The 20,249-nt window shown below is 37.2% G+C and overlaps 1 protein-coding gene across 3 annotated transcripts in view; it reads right to left on the reverse strand.

The window, feature by feature from the left end:
- LOC126251902 (CCR4-NOT transcription complex subunit 9) overlaps positions 1-19,632 on the reverse strand; it is a 64,956-nt gene extending 45,324 nt beyond the window's left edge. The window contains exons 1-4 of one of the 3 annotated variants that reach the window (XM_049952626.1): positions 19,483-19,632; positions 18,072-18,196; positions 3,105-3,420; positions 2,907-3,002 (exon numbers count right to left, since the gene is read on the reverse strand). In XM_049952626.1, coding sequence (XP_049808583.1) covers positions 2,907-3,002; positions 3,105-3,420; positions 18,072-18,196; positions 19,483-19,485 — 540 coding nt within the window. In that variant the 5' untranslated portion in view covers positions 19,486-19,632. Of the gene's footprint in view, positions 1-2,906; positions 3,003-3,104; positions 3,421-18,071; positions 18,197-19,153; positions 19,278-19,482 lie in introns of those variants that run through there. The other 2 variants (XM_049952627.1, XM_049952628.1) reach the window with 2 other exon arrangements.
- Positions 19,633-20,249: the final 617 nt, after the last annotated feature.

Genomic DNA, 20,249 nt, shown 5'->3' on the forward strand with positions numbered 1-20,249 from the left:
AAATGAAAAGCAAGCAAGTTGGATGATTTAAATATTAATTTGAATGCATCAGTAAAGATCGAGTCCGTGTAGAAACCTTGGCTGGTAGATGTCCAGACAGCAGGGCACGTGTGGGGAGAGCAGTAGTAGTGGGAGTTACGGGCAAGCATTTTAGCGGAAACGTGGAGTGCTGGAGGAGAAGTGCCGTTCTAAACTAAAGCCTACATCCACATCTTTTGTAAATATTAAATGGAGTCCCTCCATGCCCACACTTGCATGGTGACCATCCAAAAAGATCTGTCACCTTTGTTATGGTTAGTATCTAAAAAGCATTCGGCCGAAAATGCAGGAATTTATTTTCACCTGGCTTGTTAACCATTTGTTTTCTCTAAAAACAAAGATGATGTGACTTACCGAACGAAAGTGCTGGCAGGTCGATAGACACACAAACAAACACAAACACACACACAAATATTAATTTGAATGCATCAGTAAAGATAGAGTCCGTGTAGAAACCTTGGCTGGTAGATGTCCAGACAGCAGGGCACATGTGGGGAGAGCCGTTCTAAACTTTAAATATGTCTGCTTGTGTCTGTGTATGTGCGGATGGATGTGTGTGTGTGTGTGTGTGTGTGTGTGTGTGTGTGTGTGTGCGCGCGCGCGAGAGAGAGAGAGAGTGTATACCCGTCCTTTTTTACCCCTAAGGTAAGTCTTTCCGCTCCCGGGATTGGAATGACTCCTTACACTCTCCCTTAAAACCCACATCCTTTCGTCTTTCCCTCTCCTTCCCTCTTTCCTGATGAGGCAACAGTTTGTTGCGAAAGCTTGAATTTTGTGTGTGTGTTTGTGTTTGTTTGTGTGTCTATCGACCTGCCAGCGCTTTCGTTCGGTAAGTCACATCATCTTTGTTTTTAGATATATTTTTCCCACGTGGAATGTTTCCCTCTATTATATTGCTATCCATTTCTCTGGTTGCCATGTTAAAATTTGCTTCTTTTGCCAGAACACAGCACATTTTACGCAGTCTCATTTCATAAACATGTTGTGTAGACAATTTCAACAGAATTCTGAAACAGTGGTTTATTAAGTTTGTTAAGAGAGGAACTGAGGAGAAGCAAGGTCAGAAGCTCATGAAAAAGCACATCCTCAGTACAAAAAATGTGTAATGTCTTCACTTTTGTTCCAAAACCCATAGCATTTCTTGTTTCACCAACTTAAAAATTACATCCTTTCATCAAACAAGTCTGTAGTTAGTGAAATTGTACAGCTGACAAAGATGCGGCAAAATACCCCCCTCTTTTTGTGCTATCAATTGCCAAATCGCATTTCAATATCTGAAACCGTCGACGAAATATGAGAAATGTTGTGAATATTTCACTCTCGCTTTATAGCTAGCATGGTGTGATAATACGAGTGTGCTGCATCAGATCAGTTTTCTCGGGATTGGTGACAAATACTTCTACCCAAGTCTAAAGAAAAATTCAATATGTCAGCTAAATTTCATATGCAGCAACATATTATGTAATAAGCACCAAAAGTAAAATCATAGCAATTCATTGTAAACTTTTCTGAATTTTGCACAGCGTCTTACTACCACATAAATATCACAATAACTATGACCATTAATTAAATAATGGGTGCATCATCAGAAACCTGACACACAAAGCTGCAAGTACAGCAAAAATGAAATAATTATACCAATAGTTTCTGTAAAACTGTTTGAGAAAGATTGCAGGGCGTGTGCCTCACTTTTGTCATTGCCTGCTGGCCGAAAGGTGGCAAACACTTGTCAGCCTCCCCTTCTGAACAAAAGAATGAACTCGCCTGGCACTTTTGGACAAAAATTGGTCACTGTGCATCGGCCACCGCATCCTGTGTGGTTTCTAAAGCTGTTTACCACGTGAAGGTTGGTGTAAACAGCACAATGCTTTATTGGGCATCATCCTATTACAGGTGGTATGCCCTTGTCTTCCTTCAACTTCTAAATTGACTTACTCAGCCAGTTCTACAGGCATGTATAGTGTAATGTGAAGTCCTGGACATCTGTGCAACTTTGCTTGTTTCACACAAATAAATCTTTGTCAGAGGTGAAAGAACCAATAAATTACATAAAAATCCCAAAACTAACTGAAAATTGATTCCAGGCCTATTGGATGCTCACTCATGTGACCACAGAGCCATAGCGAACACCCAATAATCTTCACTGAATTGATAGGCATAAGCATAAAACTGACTCTCTCAAACTATTAACAAGCTGTCATGTCACATAAATGAGCAAACATAAAGAGAATGTACACAATTAGCCCTTTGAAAGTACTTGCAGAAATATTCCCTCCAAATATGTTAATATGTACAGAAAACTAAAACTAATGAATGTTCATGTGAAATACATATATCCAAGAAGATGATTGAATACTTGGGTGTAGTTCCTTTACAGCTAGCTCAACTACACCTCAAATAAGGTGCCAAGGTATCACTTGTTGCTCAATTTTTTTTTTTTCCACAATGATGAGCACAACATTTTATTAACTATGTGAAGATGTGCAATCTTTTCTGTTGAATTGTGCAGATGAACCCTAGACACCCTAAGATGGGAATACAAGAATTTCATTTAAACGATCTGAAGCTTCCCTTGGATTTCACATGAAGATCCCAATATGCCATGCAATATACCATTTGAACCCAGTGTAGTACTGCTAACAGCAAACAGAAGAAATTCCATTTCTTAAATGCAGAAGGGGAAGTTTTACTGTTCAGAGCAGTCTGAACAAACATCCCATTAGCACTTCTCTTTAAGAACATCCTCCTCTGAACTGCTTGATCCTGGCTAGTGTAGTTGTTGACAGCAGCAAAACATGCTGCTATTATCTTTGGTACGTCTTGTAGCCAAGAGACATAAGCTTTTGAGGGCAGCTCTTTTTGGGCACCTTTTGCATTTTCCGGAAATCCTCCTGACTGACTCCCGTACTGAGGTTGACGGCGTGGAACTGTTTATGGTGTTGTTCGGTAATTCCTGCAACGGACTATTGCATGGGATTTGTTAAGAGTGACAGTAATACACTATGAGTCACTTCACATTTCTGCAAGTTAAGATTTGAAAATGTAATATGCATATGCATACATACCTTGACAAGAGCTCCAATGACACCAAGTGAAGTGAGACGTAAGTACTCAAATGGCCTCGTCTTGCTCACAGTGTGTAAAAACGGATACAGGAAAAGAGGAACATGTGCTGAAAGGAATGCTGAGCGGGTTTCTGGGTGAGATGCAACACATTGCAGCAAGGCTAGTGCATTGCAAACCCTGTTGGACTGGTGGGCTGTAAGTGATGCAGGGTTAATTGCGGGATAGATATTCACAATTTCCTGGAGAAGGGCTGCAATTGTGCCAAATGAATGCCAAAGCATAGGAGCCAGATCTGGTACAACTTCACGTTTTTTGCTGTAACAAAATAACATACCCTCAAAAGACATTCTTATGTATTAAGTAATTTGACAATATTGAAAAATTAAAGAAAAGAATACAACAAAGACTTAAACAGAAGTGTGTGTCTATAAACTCAAGAAAGTACACAAAAAATAAAATATAAATTGTGATAGCATTACGTAGTCTAAGAAAAAATGCTCCATTAACAAAATGATAGCATGTATGTTGCATCAAAAGTAAACATTTAATGTTAGACACTATCTCTCTCTCTCTCTGTCTGTCTGTCTGTCTGTCTGTCTGTCTGTGTGTGTGTGTGTGTGTGTGTGTGTGTGTGTGTTCAGATTTAATGGTACCAACACACTTAAAATGTTATCTGCACAAAAGTAAAATCTTAATAGCACCAATAAGCTTTCTCAAAGCCAATCACTGCATCTCAAGGTTTTGGGTCTATCAGTTCTTACTCAGCAGAAAAATAGCCCAACTTAAGACAGAATGGGTACTCCAAAAATATTGGGGGCAACCAATATGACTTACATGTTCATCGAAACTGTCTCAATACTAAATCAAAATTCTCCGAAAGATAGATTTACATTACAAGATCAAACAATGGAAAATATGGGATGGAGTAACAACCAGTATGAAAGGACAGATTCTACTCACAACATACACAATGCACATAATCTATATTCTGAAACTGTTACTCAAGTGATAATTGTTGGCCATTGCCATTCTGCAGATAGAGATGTGAAGCAAGTGACTATAAACATTGAAATAACATGCTTGAGTCAGCTGAAGTTTTTTCAAATGTAGATTGAAAGAGGTTTCTCCTTAACAATTTATTCGATACCAAAGATGAATTTTTGACAGAAACAGTCATTTATACAGAAAAATCACTATGACAAGCATACACATTCCCCATCATAACATTTATCATAAATAATTAATCAGATAAAGGACAAGAGATCAACAGAGGAAAAAAGAACACTAAAGGCAATGCTACAGTGTGTTCATTAACCCCAGTTCCATGTCTCTAATGGTTATACGACACGCGATCCAAGCGAATATCCGTAACACAACAGACTGATGCTTCTCAAGGAAAAGAGTTCTCTTTTAAAGAACTTGCATATGTTCAGGAAACACCATTTATGTTAAAACTGATTGCTTTTCACCATACATGATAACCTGCAAATAGTAATGCCATGTGAACATGTAGATAATATCTTTCTACACCTCTGAAGAGCCTCTTCTCACTGCACAGCACTAAATAATTAACCAATATCCAAAATATCGTCATACAAAGCAAAGTCATTGGCTTATAGTAAATATCACTGAAAATCCAGTGCACTACAGTTGATGCCCATATTGTCAGTAGAAGTGTGAGTTACATTAACTGTAGCCCTTTGCAGTACTGTGTGACCACTAATATCATTAATATTTAGAAGTAGAGAAGGAGATATATTGGCATCAGGACCTCCAGCCAGGACAATACACTGTGTGCATGTTTATGAAAAATACCAGTACACTGGAAATATTTGCGGAACCTCTGCTGAGCAGAAGGCTGCTTTAATAAGCTTTATGTGCCCACATGGCCCAGCACATTCATTTTATGTGCCACCAAGGAGTGACAAGTGCTGGGACTGGAATAGCTCATTACTGTAGTTATTACAACATCATTACCGACGTCATATGGCAGGCAGTATAGTTTCCCTCATGATAACCGTAAATTAATGTAACATATTAAAATTCAAGTAGCTTGAAGTAAACGTAAGCTGATGATCCTACAAGACCTCTTCTAGCTTTGGCCTCTGACACTTAAATCTATCATCAGGCTTGGAAACCTGTAGTAAAGAAACCCACAAGTGGCTGCTGTTGCACAGTTACTGTGTGTGGCGCTTATGGCGATGTGGATGCCGGGTTTCTCACTGTGAAAGAAACCAGTTGTGGATAAGTCACCATGGACCCTAGCAGCACATTTATACAATTTTTCATTAGGACACTCATGTTCAACATAAATTGCCAACTTTCGCAAACAGAAAATATGCTATACCTTAAACACAATAAAAAAAGACATACTCAAAATTCTCTATAACATGAATCCTTCCCAAAAAATGAGCTTCGCCTTTTACACAAAGTAATAATGGTTTAAAACTTGAAGGCAGTTTATTCTGTGTGTCTTGCAGCTGTTATGCAACAATTTTAGTGTCCCGATCTCCAATGCCTTAGAAATGTACAATTACATTATCAAGTTTATAACTTCCTTGATTTTGTAGTTTATATAGCAGAAAAAAAAGACTGAAATATGTCACGAGGAGCCGCAACAAGGAATACTCCTTTTTCAATTCTTATATCTCCCTTCATATTCAGGGGTGCACTGCTGAAAGCTAATCTATGGGGTCAAATGAATTACTGTGCCTCCACAAGTATTACATAGGCAAAAATTAAATTTTACTTGATGTTCTTTTACGTTATTTGTAGTGAACTTCTGGAGCCTCCCACATTGTTGCAGAAGCAAGGAATAACACTAAAAACTGTCGTAAATAAAAAAGACTGCATGAAAGAATAGCTTTAAATGCAAATGGAAAACTTTTATTCATCGGGAAAAGTCTAGGAAAGAAGCGTATTTCTGTTTTCGATACCACACACAAGGTGTATGACCTACCCAGCTGCAGGCTTTTGGAATAGTCATCAAATGAAAAATAGGATCAAGGATAGCATCTTTGACTACTAAACCAGAGAATATTAGTTTTAAGTTTAATTCCAGCCACTGGTTAGATTTTAAATAAAAAAAAGAAATTATACGCCAATGGCCTTGCCAATAGAGGGCTGAGAACGGGATTAGAGTTCAGAAACCCTCACAATCTTTGGGTGGGAAACTGCTCATAAAGACAGAAGGAACTCCAGTGATCAATGGTAGGAGATTCAGAAGGCTTCAAAAACCATTGCATTAAAGATAACAAGTATCCACAGGAAATATGGACTGTAACTGAAAAGTATTATAATGATCTTGCAATTGGTAAAAGATTCTAGATTAGTGTCCCACTTGGATGTCCAGGAGGGGACTGCCACGAGGGGAGGGGGGGGGAGGCAAGGGGGGGGGGTGATAATGCGAAAAATATAATTACCAATGAAAGGTTAATATTCTTTTCATTAGAGCATGGGATGTAAGATGTTTAATATGACAGATAAACAATTAAATCTCAAAAATAAATGTAAATGCTGAAACCTGATGTAGTAGAGACGATCAAAGTGAAGAAGACAAATGTAGGATAATATCAACAGCAGTAAAAAATTATGTAAAAGGAGAAGAATTCATTTTGAGTGGACATGTATGACAGGATGAGTTGCTCTGAACAGTTTGGCAACAGGATTATTCTACACCGAATCACAACCAAAATAATGGTAACAGCTATAACTCAGGCATACATGCTAACGTCACAAGTAGAAAATAACAAAATAAGAATAAATGAGGGAACTCAATAAGTAATTCTGAATTCAAAGGGCGTGAAATTAATAACTCTGGGGATTGCTATACAATATGACAACAGTATAGTATTACTAATTACAGGAGAACAAAGGAGCAGCAATGGGATTGAGAGAGAAGAAAGGCTTCTTGTGTTTTAAAATAAATTTCAGTTAGTAATCATGAATGTACTGATCAAGAATCACAAAAGGAGGAGAAAGATGTACACTAAAAGTCAGAAGATCAAACTGTATGAATGTTTATCTTGAGCACTGCAATGAACGGAAGTGAATCATTGGCTGTGGAAAAACAATAAAATAAGAGAATCAAAGAACTTTACACATGGTGTCACAGAACAATGCTGAAACTTAAGTGGATTGGTACTGCAAGAAATTAGGAGCTTCTCACAAAACTGTCAAGGAATGGAATATGTTGGAAAGATAATAGTTTTAAAAAGTTATATGAAGATAGAATGTATTAAGACATCTCTGGTACTACAGGGTGCTGCCGAGGGCAAAATTCTTAAGTGAAGACAATAATTAAAATACAAACATGAAACAATAGATGATGTTGTGTAGGTGCTACACTGATATCAAGGTATCGCAGGAAAGGAAACTGCAGCAGACCTCATCAAACCAGTCAGAAGAGTGATGACAAAAAACCACAAACTTATGTTGGCAGACACAAAACCATTCAGACATCATCAGATCATAACACATTAGCAAGACTGATATGGAAATGCAACAGACAAGCACAGGAAATTCATATGGGAAGGCAGTATTTTGTTGAATGATGATGATTCTATACAACTCTGTTACACAAATTATGAAAACCGATATTTTCAGTACAGTGTGCAACAGTTCTACTCCTTCTACTTATCTCCCACCTGGGGATCATGGGAACTATTCATCACTTGGTTTTGCAGCTCTTCCAGTAGTCCTACTTGCAGACAATGTTTACTCAATATCATGTTGCCTGTTACACAAACAATAGTTTTTCATATAAACTCAAACATGTTTCACCATCTTTCTGCCTCAGTGAGTATTCTTTACTCAGTTCAAGAAAATATAAAATGTTGTAAGTAATAATTATTGTAACCAAATTAAGCCTAAAAGCAGCTTTTGTCTGCTTCTTGTAATTACCTTATTAGGGGTTATTATTGGGTTATGGAGGATCTCCTGTACGTTATTCAATAATGGTAGCCTGTAATCAGCAGTTAAATGATTTTACAATGAGTTACTTTGGTAAGTTTACACATGTGCAAAACTATTTCACACTATATTCTGTGATTACTTACAGTTAGTCTTACAAAATCATTTGCTGCTGCTGAAGAGAGAGTGTGTGTGTGTGTGTGTGTGTGTTGGGGGGGGGGCACACACGCCTGTGCTCTTAAGCACAATTTTCTTAATGCGTAGGATAATGCACCACTGCATAGTGTAGTGAAGTCATTTATCATCTGCTTTCCTTCAGCTAGTGCCTTCTGTATGTGAAAGTGTTTTTTCAAGTACAGGCAGTGGCTGAATTTTCATATTTTTAAATCTGTTTCTATTTTCCTCGAGTGATAGTTATTTGCTCTTAAGTGGTCAGCAAATATGCTATGGGAGCAGTTACTTTTAAGAGCTCTGAATATCTTATTTTAAATCTCCTGCATGTTTGTCTGATGTATGCTGACTGGCAAGAGTTGCATGTCAGTTGATGTATGCTTGAGCTGTTGAATTTATGTGTGGGTTTTTCTGTGTTCCAAGGTATCTTCCATGTTGTGTCGTCTCTTCTGTGTCCCACTTGAAGTCACAGATTCTTTAAAATGTTGCCTATTCTGTGGACTACTTTATTATATAGTATATTAGTATGTGTGTGGTTTCATGCCCTGTTGTGTCTTGTGAATGACTACTGTCTGTGTGTTCCATTCTTCAGCATCACTGTGCAAGATCTTACGTGAACGTCGTCTGTTCACTCCTTGTCTGTTTACATATTTTTTGGTTTCGCTATCATATAGGTATCATAACCATTCTCCACTATTATCTGTTTTATTATATTTAGCTTGTATGTAAATCTGTTTATGAGTGTTCTGTTAGTGGAGCTTTAACCTGAAGCTTGCTTGTTTGCTTGTGTGCAAGTGGGTGGTGCGATTGATTATGAAAATTGTGTTGCTTATGGTTATAGGGTCCCTGATAGTGTGAAATCACATATTTTGTTTATTCTTTGTGTGATGAGATACGGAAAATTTAGTGTTTTGACTGTTTTTAATGTGAATTTTTACATGTAAAGTGTTTATTTAATGGTGTTGCTGTTTTATGTGTTTACATGGTTCATCAGCCAGGTATAATATGGAACTGTCATAACAGAACCCAGAATGAAGTGCTGGCCACTTGGCAAAGATATTCATGAACAACTTAAAGAAAATATGAAGTTACATACCAATACCATTGTATCTCACTATACAACAAATAAACAATACACACGATTTTTGCAACATTCAGAAAACCTGCAATATGAGCACCACCATTCACAATCCATCAAACCATCCACTTACACACAACCAAGCAACCTTCAGATTAATGACAAACACAACATATCATAAACGAACAGAATCACACACAAAAGCTAAATGAAAAAAAAAAGGTGCGGAATGGTTATGATACCCATATGACAGCAAAACTAAACCAAAACATATGTAAACAAACAATGAACAAGCCATACATGTACAGGGTCTTTTACAGCAATACTGAAGAACCCAACACACAGACAATGGCCACGTACGACACAACAAGAGCATGAACACACACACACACACACACACACACACACACACACACACACACACACACACACACACTCATTTATTACAGTAAAACAGTTCACAGAACAGGCAACATTTTAAAGAAACAAGGACTTCAAATAGGATACAGAACAGACAACGCAACACAGAAGAGACTCAGAACACATGAAACACCCACAGATAAATTCAACAGATCAAATATGTGCAAACTTACATGCAACTCCTGCCAGTCAGCATACATAGGACAAACCTGCAGGAACTTTAAAACAGATATTCAGAATAACTTGGATCTCTAAAAAGTAACAGCTCCGATTCAACAAAACCTGATGTTTTAATTTCACAGAATGGGCATTGATTAGTGAAACTGAACAGCTCAAGTTTCTAAGTGTTCAGATAGATAGTAAACTGTCGTGGGAAGGCAACGTTCAGGATCTTGTTCAAAGACTTAATGCTGACATTTTTACTATTTGAACAGTATGTGAAGTGAGTGATCGTTCAACACAAAAATTAGTCTACTTCACTCACTTTCATTCGCTTATGTTGTATGGTATTATATTGGCAGTTCGGGCAATAAGTGTTGTAAGTTCATGAACCTCTTGCCAACCCCTGTTCATGAGTCTGGGTATTTTGACATTGGCCTCTCAATATATATTCCTTACTGTCATTTCTTACTAACAGTACTAGCTTACTCCCAAGAATAAGCAGCTTTCACTCAGTTAATACTTGGCAGAAATCAAACCTGTAATTGGATCAGACTTCCCTAACTCTTGAACAGAAAGGTGTGCAGTAAACTTCTGCATCCATTTTCAATAAGCTACTGCTCAAATTAAAAAATCTTAGCAGTAATCCATGTGCTTTCAAATGGAAACTGAATCTTTTCCTCATGGGCCACTCCTATTCTGTCTAGGAGTTCCTTGAAAAATTAAGCTGATTCTTGTTGTATTGTTGACTGTTTTACTTAAACTTATGAACTGACTTTTTTCGGGTTCATAAACTTTTTATTTTTATCTGTTATTACTTTTATGTTGTAATTTCATGTACTGACGTGTTCCATGACCTTAGAGATTTGCTCCTCAATTTGGTCCTATGGAACTTGACTTGTAAATAAATAAATAAACAAGCATATTTGCTGACCACTTAACAGCACACAAGCATCAACCAACAAAAACAGAGAGAAATTTAGAAATATAAAAATCCAGCCACAGCCTATACTAACAAGTACAATAGAAGAAATCTTCCACATACATAAGGCCAGAAGGCATAAGTAAATGGGAAGTAGATTGTGACTGACACTACACAATGCAATAGCACTCCATTCTACAGATTAAAAAAACTGTACAGGAAAGATGACAGAGACAAACCTTGTTTCAGAACACAGTCTGAAAGTACTAAATCTATAGCAAATATGACCAAAAATATTTCATCCACACTAAGTGCCTGTTGTGGACCTGAAATGAACTTTTTAGTCAAAGGCAAGGTGTGGATGTCTGGTGCACATGTGTCTGATCAATGATAAGGGATACCAGCAAATGTGGGACAGATGAAATACCATTTTGTCTCCTAGAAGACAAGAGATGCTTATCAGTCTTCACAAAGGGATGATATAAGTATGTCTGTCATCACTGTAATCAATTTATGGTTAGCATCTCTGACTTTTTTTATGTATGAGGGCCTCAATGACTGTAGCCTGTATAACTATGAACTAGCTACGATCTCACAAATCTATATGAAATTAGATCTGAAAAATTATTCACTCTCCATGAGTTGTACCACAGACACTTCGATATAGTCAATGTTTTGACAACTCTAGTTTTCAGTTTAAGTCAATTGTTGAAACCCATGTAGCAGTAATGAGCTCTATCCAGGCTGGCATTGCTGGTAATCTACAAAAAACATTTCTTCAATGTCTTCAGATGTGATAACCACTCTCCACTTCCTCATTCCAATGCCACTGGCAGCCTGTTATATTTGCCCCAAACCCTCCTCATGAGCTCTGACAATTTTGTTCAGTTAGTGAATATGTGGCAGAATCCAGAAACATTCACCCTGACTACTGCTTGTTCTATTTAATAACTCATTATGTCTTAATCCAAGCAATTGTAATAGCTGCGAACATCTCCGCAGTTGGTCAGAGTGGATTGTTGCACTGCTGCAACCAGATTGCAAAGGAGCACTCTTAGTTCCATCAATACAAAGACTGTACTGTATAACCATGTGAAGGCTTTGGGGTGATCTGATAAAACAATGAACATGACCTGGCAGCATTCAGAACTATGAAGTACGCAATTGAGAGTATAATCTTAATCCTGTTCAGTTGACAATCTTTGCAGTTTCTTATCAGAGATGGCTCTGCCTTGCAAGTGGACCAGACTGCAAAGAATCACATATGTGAAGATCATTGGAAAATATCAACCATTCACAATTCAGAACAATAGCAGTGCAAAATAAGATTATGGCAACAACATGGACTTCTATTTGCTGTGGGAAAATTCACGACAGAAGGATAACTAAAAGATGAAAATGGTTATTCTTATTATTTCTTCTCTGTGGAATGTAAGAAACTTAATATCAAAGTCCCTGCACAACATTACACAATTAGCAATTTCTCAAAAAAGAAAGTGCATATGTTTCCAAGTCTGCTGGTGTTTCTCTATTTAGAACTGTAGGAATGTAACCGCTATTAGTGAAAATAATATTCACTACATTAACTCAAATCTCAGAATTTTTTTACCACCTTGCACTAACAAATGAAGACAACAAGAAAAACCAAAACAAAGTAGAAAGCTTCTGGAAAGACCTGGAAAACACACAGTTGGAAGATCGCAAGAACAACATAATATTCATGAGGTGGGACATCAATACCTAAATGGTAAGGAGAAATCATTCTGAAACATTATTGGATCTATCCACCTTGTAAGAGAACACAGATGACTCAAGATCAATAGAGATACACAAATCAGTTGATCTTATATTGATGACTACTCACTTGAAAAAAAAAAAAAAAAAAAAAAATAGGCCTACCTACAAAGCAAAAAACAGGGATGTAACCAAACCTCAGCTTGGGAGAGTTTCAAATCAGTCACGCCATCATCACTAGATATAATTTTCATGAAATCAAGGATATTAGATTGAAGAGAGGAATAGGAGGAGACTTATTGCAAAACATAAAATTATGACACAAACAAATACAACTAAGAGAATTAATAACAAAACTTCGAAGGAAAAGGAATTCAACACTCAGAAGATGATGAAGGAACTGAATACTAATGCCAACAACTTTACATAAACAATTAAACACACTGATTCAAAATAGCACCAGAGAATAAACCAAGAAAGAAAATTCGGTGGAGTAATAAATGTGAAGAAGAAATTACACAAAAATGAAAGTTTGGAACAACTGGTGTTGCTGAAATACAAGCAGTAATTGGAAAATCTATCACTTTGAGGAGCAGCGAGCAGATGAAATTATTAGTTTGCTTTGAATGGTACAATTTAAAAGTTTAGAAGAACACTTTAAAAATATAATACAAGAGCCCATTGCAAAACATTCAAGAACTCTATGTCTAGATACATTCCACAATCACTATAGTCCAGGAAAAAACTGGAAAACACACAACTAGCAATGAAGCATACAATGTCCAGTCACATTAACGTGACTACCTGTCAGAAAGCCAGCATAATTATCATTTGCAGTACAAACTGCTGCAAAATGTGCGAGAAGAGAGCCTATGAGGTTCTGGAAGATACTGACAGGGATTTGGAGCCATTTGACTCCAGTGCTATGGACAGTTGCACTAGATTTCTTATTTGAGAATCCATGGTACGAATAGCCCAATCAAGGTGGTCCCACAGATTCTTGATTGGGTTTAAATCCGGGGAGTTCGGTGGCCGGGAGACTTTGGTAAACTAATTCTGGTGCTTTTTGAACCATGCACCTACACTACAAGCTGTGTGACATGCTGTGTTATTCTGCTGGTAGATGCAATCATGCTGAGGAAAAACCAACTGCGTGTACGGGTGAGATGGCCCAGGGAATGCCAGGAAAACATTCCCCAGATCATACCACTCCCTCCAATGATAGTTGCAGGGTGTCTGGGGCATAAAATGTGATTCACCTGAAAATGCCACCTGTCACCACTCAGTGGATGTCTAATTGTGGTATTGTCATGCCACGTCCAGCCTTCATCGCCAATGAACAGCAGTCAGCATTTGTGCATGAACCAGGCATCTGCGTTGAGGCCCATACGCAAACACTGTTGGTAGCCCCTTGATTCATCTGGGTGGTCAGTTGTTCAACAGTTGGCTGTACATGTCTCCACAGCTGTCATTCAGCCCCATCATCCATGGTTCACAGTGCACCACTGTAGCCTGGTGCTGGTTTTGGATAGTGTCATTTTGCATTTTGCCATGCACAGTACACTTCAGCCAAAGTGGCACACAACAGTTTACAAACATAGCCATTTCAGAAATTCTTCCATGCTCTGCCCAAAAGCCAATGATCCTGCACTTTCAAATGTCAGATAAATCACTTTGTTTCCACATTACAACTGCACTGGTTTCTTTGGCCCCCGACACACATTATATACCCTCCACTGCCAGTGCTGCCACCAGCAGTCTGCACGTGGTTATTTCTCATTGATGTGACACTAAAGTGCAACAAACTTTATATGCTGCAACTAGCCGTCTGTGAGCAGTTACTGCGTACCGGTGTCAAAAAAAGATGGTCACATTAATGTGACAGGACCATGTGCTTTGAAGAGCTATTGAATTGTAGAAAACTGACCAAGCGACTGGAACATAATGATAATATTCCAAACAAAAATTCAAAACCACCCAACATTGATATGATTAAAAGTTATATCAAACAATTAAAATACAACCAAGTCCCAACACGAATATGGCCTCACAGCAACAATTCTTAAAGCTGGTGGAGTGCTAGGTATCACAATTATGAAAGAAATACTACGTAATATCTAGGGATTGGAAAGTTTACATTAAATGTCCCACTTCATAAAAAGGGGACATAACAGATATCAATAATTACAAAGGAACTTCATTATTGCCCTTAAAATACAAAATCTTGTCAAAAGCTCTTCTACACATATTAAATCTACAATACGATTTAACAAACTGGAGAGTATCTCGCTGGATTTAGGAGAAAAACATCCTGTCCAATGCAAATTCTAAACCTTAAACAAATTCTCTAGTGTTTTAAAATACCAAATAAAAAAATAATGCTAATATCTGTTGATTTTAAAAAGGAATGCGGTTCAAGAGACAGAGACTCCCTCCTCAAAACCCTGAAGGAGTTTGCAGTAGATATGGAAACTCTGGAAATAACTACACAAACTCTTACTAACAAAGTACCTAAAGTTAAATTTCTTGGAACAGCTAGTCCCTTCCAAATTTTATCAGGAGTCACATAGAAGGCACTTTGTGACAACTGTTATTCAACTGTGGGATGAAAGAAGTTAAGAGAACAGAAAACAGACGAAGAGAAACAGAAAGTTAATAACGACATAATGTTTGGTAGATCAATGAAAGAAACAGCCAAGAAGTCAGGTCTATAAATATCTTTTAAGAAAACAGAATACATGACCAATGAAAGCAGCTAACCAAGAATTTTAAAAATCAAGTACAGCAACATCAAGGAAACAGTAAACTTTAAATATCTGAGTGAAAATATAAACACAAGTGAAAAAGCAGTAATTAAAATCAGGACTGAAAAAATGAAGAGTTTAAACAAAAGTGAAAACTTTACACAATACGAAATGTTTTTCTGGAAATGTAAAATTAAGGCATAATTATACAGTTGTAAACCCAGAAATACTCAATGTGTCAGAAACAGTCCTTTTATCCAAGTGAAAAAGAGCATCAGAAGATTTGCAGAAGATAGAAGTATCCTGGAAAAAATATTAGGTCCAATCAAGAAATAAGATGGAAATTAGGTTTAGAGACCTAATGAGGAAATATATTCATTCTGCACTAAAATGACAAAGGAAATCGGGAAAAGAAGTGTTACACTCTATGGAAATTTAGAGAGAGTTGTGTCTGGCTATGAGAATGAACCAATAATGTGGAGACAGGATCTGATCGCCGGTGACACTTTGACCCATTTCTCGGACACATGCTGTCAAAGAATAATGAATGCTGGCATTCTGAAAATCCTCATTAGTTACATCAAGAGAGTGAAACAGGGTCATATGATGGTCACGTATTGTGTGCAGTTAGTGTAACATCAGTTACTGGATAGATCTTTTTGCACCTAACTACAACTTATGATGGGTTTATTAACAATATCCTGCAACGATTTCTTTAGAGAATGAACAGTTAACAAAAGACCTATGGATATTTCATGGAGGACAATGTAAGAAGGGACGCATCACAAATACAAGTATGATATTATTATGTAGTTATTTCTTTTCACAAGAAACACCTCGCAGTACTGTGTTACTAGGGAAGTTCCTACAATCGAAAATGTCTCATAATACTGGCATACACGCATTGGTGGTGTGTGCTTTTACATTGTAATGCAGTCAACCACCACAGTTCTTTTTGTTAATTGTCATTCTCTGAAAAAATGGTTGCAGTAAATTGTTCACAAAGAAGTTGTTAGGTGTAAAAGATCGGTCCAGCACCTGGTGTTGCACTAATTGCACACCATACGTCACCATCACACACTCCTGTTTCACACTCTTGATAAAACTAATGAGGATTTTCAGAACACCCGTGTTCATTGTTCTTTGAGAGCACAATCACATACCGAGAAAAAAAGGACCTTTCAGGAACCAAATCTCCATCTTGGACAGTCAGCAACAGTCAGTTGCAGTACGAAAGTTGTGCAACAATGTGGAAATTGGCCAGTCTATGCACTACCAGAATTTTTAAGTTTTCAGTCAAGCGTTTGCGTATCTCTGTGAGCAGCTAAATCTGATATGCCACCTGCTAGTGTCCGAGGAACAAGCCGAAGCACCAGTGGTGATCGGAGCCTTCCTCCCCATCACTGGTCCTCTTGTGAAACACCCTGTACTTGTTATGTGACATTTATGGCAGAATGCATGTTTCTCATGGCACTGCTTGAAAACTGCAAATTAGCTTTTGTGGTGCATTGGCAAAAGAAGAGAGTTCACATGTGACACTGAATGCTCTTACTGAAGAAACAAAGCTTCAAAACACAAAGTCCCAACTAACAAGAAATTTTAATCAGACTATACCTTTGTTTAACAAGAACTGTGGCAAATCTTACTCATTATGGCCAGATGGGGTTTCAACCCTAATTTTCTTAACAACTGTGGCCTGTTCATTACAAATATGGAGTATTACCAATTCTTTGTGGACCAATACTCCTTTCTAACTCTGCATTAAGTGATCTCTTATTTGTGAACCCTACTCACATCACCTTGATCTCCCTTCAACTATCATTAAAATTTTCTAAGCTATAACCCTTTTCAGTGAGATAGTCTTATGCAATGACTGTGTAGCTTTTATCATCTAACTAAGCACTACACTAGGCTTTAAAATGAAATTTTGACATGATACACTAGGATTTAAAATGAAATTTTGACCTGATAGTTTCCATCTCATCTGGTCTCAACATTCATGAAGCTGCTGAACTTTTCTTTGCTTACAGGTTACTAAACAGTGGTCATCTTATAATTTTATCACTGAAGTGGCTGTATGTTTTATTGACACAGAACTTCATACCAAAATGTCACTACTATTTGCTGAGTAGCATGTACTTCATAACACTTGTGCTACACTGACTGGGAACCTACAGCAAAAAAAAAAAAATTAAGCACTGTGTACCTCCTAATCTGACTTGGTCTTGTCAAGGGAGGAATGATACTACCAGCAATACTGTAGGCCTACTAATTATTAAAGCATCAGCTGTGTTACATGACCCCCTTTTAATTTCATTCTGCAGCAACTGAAATGGGCTTACACAATATTTCCATTTCACTCTTGTGCTGGAGGACTGGCACAGCCAAAAGAAAGAATTAAGTCACAATTTGATAGCTTGTCCATATCAAATTCATGTTTCATGCAGAATGTTCACATCTGTACAAAACAATATATAAATACTTTGGATGACTATGTAACACTTGTATCTAACAGTATTAACATGCCTATTTGCAAGTCACCACAACTTTTAGAAGTACTTGTACCACATTCATTCACAGCAACCTGTAACATGTTCTTAATCATACAGTCCAGTTAAGTCATCTGCATTACCTCTTATCTATAATTCATTAATGACAATAAAAAATGAAGACAAAGTACACATACTCAGCCCAGTTCCTCTAGAAACTGAAATATGTGCTAAATTATGTCATCCAAACATAAATAGGGCCTATTCAAAATAAATATGACTATGATAATACAGATGCATTAACATATTTACAAAATAAATATCTGTAAATAAGGTACCTCAGTTCCAGTAGAGCATTTTCCCTCAGTTCTGGATTTGAAAGCTCTACAATCCATTGGTAAATTTTCTCTCTGTCAACACCACTCTGAAGTGTAGCTGGACTCTGCTGTGAGCTCATCTGAACCTGAGGTTAAAAGAAACAAAATTACGCCTACAGAGGTATCACAAAAAGTGAGTTGCATTGTGCACTATCACATAAATTTAACTGACAGGTACATACATTAATACATAACAACAAACAACTCTTCTTTTATAGTTTAAGGTAAGTACAATTAGAAACAATAAACATGTCAATCTTCACTAATCTGTTTCTGATCTCATGTTTTGTGTTACACATCTGTTCAGCAGTATACGAGAATGCTACAAGAATTGATTCACACTTATAAAACAATAACGAATACCTGTTTCGAAAATATATTGCAAAGTCAATGAAAAGCAATATTTACTCGGAAAATGAGATTTTGTGTAGATATCAGACACTTTGTAACACATCCTTGTATATTGTGCTCTACTCGATATCACTACAAAAATTGATCAAATTTTGAAAAATTAGTCTCTTTCTAACACATCTGGTAACATTAATTCAATTTAAAAACACAAAACGATGAACCTTGTGAGTTAAACAAATTGAGTCACGGAAGGAGTGTACATAGATTAAGTAAAATACTGTGGGTGAGAACCAAAGGGATGTGACTTTTGAAAACTACCCAAGGTCAGGCCGATACTGGTACCAAGTAAACAATGCAGCAAAGGTCTACAAAACAATCACTGCACACAATAAAGGAATAGAATGTTTCAGCTGATGCAAAGTTCATTTTTTAGTCAGTCATACACCCCGCACAAGGGTTAAAGTAGGTCTTTTGTTACAACCAACACGTAGCTGAGCAGCTTTCTCACAACGTAAAAACAGTTACTATTTTACAAAGCATTTAAAAGTTGCAGAGTTATATGCAGCACATGTAGAAAATTCACACAAGTATCCTTCCGGAATGTGTATGTGCCAAACCAGAGTCTCAAAAGAAAAAGTTTCCTGCAGCTATATGGCATGGGTACGTAACCATGATAAATACGTAGTCTGTACCTATGATGAATTCCACCGGAACCTTTAGTTGTATGTAATTCCTTCAATTTATCTCTTTTACTATCTCATAGAAATTTCTAAACGCCGCTGGGCACTGTTTCATTTCAAATTACACTACCGCTAATATGTAACCTTGCGCGCTATAGACGGCAAATTTTTCAGTATTAGATGTATTCCGTCTTTACCATCCTATCACCATCGCCGACGTAATTTTTACAGAGGAACCAAGTGTTTATTATTAGATAAAACTGTATTTGATGTGCGTAAGGTAACGGAAACGAGCACACAGGCATACTTTAAAAACACCCAAACCAGGACCACAAACATACCATTTATGAAACTGCTTCACACAACAGACGCTTTACACCTACACTAAACAAATCACCGTATGTCATGAACTTTCAGCCGGTACACAAATCACAATGTCAGAGATATTACTACGTGAAGTGACCTGGTTCACTTCATAGCGTACATAAACACTATGGAAGTGTCATAAGTTGATGGGCCAACATCGGCAGACATAGAAGTTGGCGACATAGAAGTTTACGAATAACACACTTGAAAATGGGATTTCAACATATTTAATGCATAGAATGTAATTATCTATGTAGTTTAAGCAGATATAGGTGGAAAATGATGACCAAAAATATTAAATATACGTCAGTTGAAATTTTTAATTCATATTACCCATTTGTGTGCCACAGAAACATAAATCGCACAGGACAACCAATAGATTTCATTCCATTTCAGGTAAGCGTTACAAGTAGTGATGGGCTAAACTGCGATTTTCCGATATCAGTGATTTCTGTGAATGCTACTTTTAAATATCTGTTATTCTTAACTGTGATTTATCGCAGTGAAAGTAGCTAGGTCTTATATCCCTCCGCGCTCTACCACTGCTACCAGACCAACTAAGCACAATAAAGTCAGGGGATTGAGATTTCTGATGGCACTATTCAGTTTTTAAAATTAATCATTAAATGGTGGACAGCTTCTAATATACAGCATCCCACAAAAGGCAAATACACATCAGATGATAATTCTAGCCCAATCACTGGACCTGCTGACTCCGAACTTCTGTATCTTGAAAACATAT

Source organism: Schistocerca nitens, chromosome 4 (genome assembly GCF_023898315.1).
Source record: "Schistocerca nitens isolate TAMUIC-IGC-003100 chromosome 4, iqSchNite1.1, whole genome shotgun sequence".
In the NCBI taxonomy this organism is placed as follows: domain Eukaryota; kingdom Metazoa; phylum Arthropoda; class Insecta; order Orthoptera; family Acrididae; genus Schistocerca; species Schistocerca nitens.